At 41.2% G+C, this 3,673-nt stretch overlaps 1 protein-coding gene across 1 annotated transcript in view; it reads left to right on the top strand.

Moving 5' to 3' along the window:
- The window catches only part of ALKBH8 (alkB, alkylation repair homolog 8 (E. coli)), a 53,120-nt gene that overhangs the window by 29,975 nt on the left and 19,472 nt on the right, over nt 1-3,673 (top strand). The window contains exon 7 of the mRNA XM_006833794.1: nt 2,573-2,679. Within this exon, the coding sequence (XP_006833857.1) occupies nt 2,573-2,679 (107 nt within the window). The remainder of the gene's footprint in view (nt 1-2,572; nt 2,680-3,673) is intronic.

Genomic DNA, 3,673 nt, shown 5'->3' with positions numbered 1-3,673 from the left:
TCTTTCTTATTCAGTGTCCAGCTTTCATATGCATATGAGGTTTTTGAAAATACCATGGCTTATAGTTAAGTGCCGTCAAATTGGTTCCGACTCATAGTGACTTGTATAGAGTTTACAGTGAGCGGCTGGTGAGTTTGAACCACTGACCTTGTGGTTCAAACCGACCTTGCGCTCTAGGTCTAGTGCTTATCCTACAGCACCACACCAGGACTGTACTGTAAGAAAGTCAGATGAAGAACCCAGACTAAAAAAATTAACCAGTTTGGTCTATATCTAGAGACAGAGCTAGGAATCAGAATAAATTCTGAATAATTATCTTGATGCTCTTTCCACTTACACAAAGTGATCTCTAACATTTGTACAGTTCTTTTTAGATAAGAAATGCTCTTATATGCGAAATCATTTTAAGTATTATGGTAGGAGCAGAAGCTTTGAGGGAGACCAAAATTGAGTGTGTGCTCTTAACCTTGCATTCATGTGATTATGCTCATATGTGTCCCCTTCCTTACTCTGGCTCTCCCTGTTCCTGTTTATTGCTGCTATAACAGAAATACCACAAGTGCATGGCTTTCACAAGCACAAAGTTATTCTTTCACACTTTGAGAGCTTGCAAGTCTGAATTCAGAGTGCTGGCTCTGGAGAGCGGTCCAGTTTCCTTTCAGCAATCTTAGGCCCAGCCTTTCTTAGAGGTCTCCATCTTGGCATCAGTAGTTCACTGAATCTAGGAGCTTTACAACACAGGGACCCCAGGTCCAAAGGTCCAAAAGACTGACTCTTCTGTCTTGGTGGTAGTAGGTCCTTCTTTGCACACTTTTCTCCTTTTAAATCTTAAAAGAGATTGAATTTAAAATACACCCTAATCCTAGATTGCATCGGACCTTAGGAACATAGAAATGAGGATTTATAACACATAGGATCATTCAATCAGGACTGATCACTTCAGATCACATCATAGGCTGATTACATTGTTAGATCTCATCGTGGGAGATAAACTACCTCCTAACTGCCAAACCACTGAGAATCCAGGCCCAGCCAAGTTGATGCAAAACTTGTAACTGTCACACACCCCACACTCTTTTTCTCTGTCTTCTACAGCCACTCCGCAGCAGAAAGATGAGGCTTTCTGCTCCCATAAAGATTTACAGTCTCGGAAACCCTGCACAGGGTCGCTGTGGGTCGGAACTGACTTGATTGCACTTAACAACAACAACTACGCTCTAAAGAGTGTCTGAGATATCTCATAGTGTTCTTTCTTCATCAGACTCAGAATTCATACTCTTGGTCCCTGGTTTTAAATTCTGCATATCCGGTTGCTATTGTTTTATTTAGCCTTAAGCATTAGTTTGAGTTGTAATACTGAATGCCTGTCTTTGACTGTAGTACGGATACTGGCACATTTGTATGTGTTTTTAAACTTTTATCTGTGGGTTTATGTTGATCAGATTCCTGTAAAAGTTTGGAATTATAGCCTTTTTGGAGTGACCATTCATGGACAGATGGACATGGTTATAGTTATCCCTTCAGCTCTTGTATAGAGATATGCTAAATTCTCATACTTGATTGTTGTTATTTACTCTTCAAATGGGTTGATTTGCTCCCTTAAATATTAAAATATTTTCAGCCCTCTGGCATGCCTTGAAATTCACATTTGTCAGTTACTGCTATTTTGAGACTAAAGTCTTTGATGTTTGATAGGTTCCTGAGGACAAAAACATGTCTAGTGTATTGTATTTTATAGCTTGCTATTAAAATAATGTTTAAGTGTATCTTAGGAAAAATTGATGAAAATGTGCTTGTTCTCTTTTATAAGTCATCTTCTAATATCCAGTCTGTTGCTTGGCTCTAAAGGCAAAATGGATTATTTGAGAATCTGCATCTAATAGTTATTTCTCCTTGGATTATCATTAATATCTTATTAATAATAATAATTGATAAGTAGCCCTAATTTTAAAAAATTACTCTGTGCCAGGTACTATGATTTATATCCATCATATATTTGATTCATATGTTACTCTGTAAGCATTGAGAAAATGGAGGTTAAGTAGCTTATCATTGGTCATATGGTTTGTCAGTGGAAGAGGCATTTCAGTATATGAGTGCCTCTGCTCCAAAGTCCATGTGGTTGACCTCTACTCTAGTATTTTCCCTAGTGTGGTCCTCAGATCATCTGCTTCATCCTGGGTGATAGTTAGAAATGCAGATTCCCGAGGCTTACCCTAGACCTATGGAATAAGATTCTTTGTGGCCAAAGTATGCATTTACAATGTCAATTGGTGCTAACGCGTTTGAAGCACTGTGCTATAACTGTTATAGTATTTTAATCTCTGTTAGCTTAGTACGGGACTCCTGGTTTGGTGCTGTAGGATCAACACTGAACTGCTAACTTCTGTCAGTTCAAACCCACCAACAGCTCCTTGGAAACCCTATACAGAGTTGCTACGACTTGGAACCACCTTGGCACTTAACAGCAACAACATCAGTCTAGAAAGATGCTAGAATCAAATGAACATTCTTATCCCTAAGTACATGCAAGTTTGGATTGATCTTTTTATACTTTTGTCTTTGCTTCAAGATTGTCATGGATTTTAAGCACCCAGATGGTGTTACAGTACCAATCATGCTGCCTCGTCGGAGTTTGCTGGTGATGACAGGAGAATCTAGATATCTTTGGACCCATGGGTGTGTATTGAGATGACCTCAGTGAGTAATACCCCACTGCCCTACACAGTCCCTTTTTCTCTCCCTGCTTTTTGACTACTCTGTTGATCGCCTTATGGAGTCTCAGTGTGGCACTGTGGGATAAAGCACTGGGACTGCAAGGTCGGTTTGAACCGCAAGGTTGACGGTTCAGAAGTCACCAGCTGCTCCTTGGAAACCCTATATAGGGTTGCGATGAATCAGAACCGACTCAACGGCACTTAACAACAACAACAACATCAGTCTCCCTTGCACTTTTAGGCCCTCACCTGGCCTTCTCTTGCCTGTTCATAACCTCCTGTCATCCTGCCTTTGCTCTACACCTTATGTAACAGGACTAAGATGCGCTGGATGAATGGGAGAATGTGCCCCATGACCAGTTGGCAGCCATCTCTTGCACGGCCTGGCCATTACCAGAGCTACAGTGTATCGGTTGGGGTGGCTTACAAAAGTATGCCACAGGCCCAGCTGCAGCCGCTCTAGGAGCTTGAACCACTGGCGACACCATCTGATTATTTCTTCAAAGTTACTGTAAATTTTGGAGACTGAGATGATTGATAAGTGAGAAGTAGCTGTAGTAGGATTCTCTGGAAGGTTGGATTATGTTGTTGTTGTGTGGTGCCATCGAGTTGGTTTGGCCCGTGTTGACCCTGTGTCCATCAAAACGAAACACTACACTGTACTGCCCATCTTCACAGTTGCTCCCACTTTGCCAAGTCCACCTCACTGATGGCCTCCCTCCTTTTTACTGACCCTCAACTCTACCAAGCATGTTGTACTTCTCTAAGAACTAGTCACTCCTGATAACATGTCCAAAGTTGTTGTTGTTATGTGCTGTGGAGTCGGTTCCGACTCATAGCAACCCTGTACAGAGTAGGAGAGACAAAATATTGGCCATCTTGGCTTCTAAGGGACATTCTGATTATACTTCTTCCAACACAGAGTTGTTTGTTTTTCTAGCAGTCCATGGTACTTT

Source organism: Chrysochloris asiatica, unplaced genomic scaffold, assembly GCF_000296735.1.
Source record: "Chrysochloris asiatica unplaced genomic scaffold, ChrAsi1.0 scaffold00008, whole genome shotgun sequence".
Lineage (NCBI taxonomy): Eukaryota > Metazoa > Chordata > Mammalia > Afrosoricida > Chrysochloridae > Chrysochloris > Chrysochloris asiatica.
The sequence above is the reverse complement of the archived record's forward strand: the minus strand, read 5'-3'. Positions and strand labels throughout refer to the sequence as shown.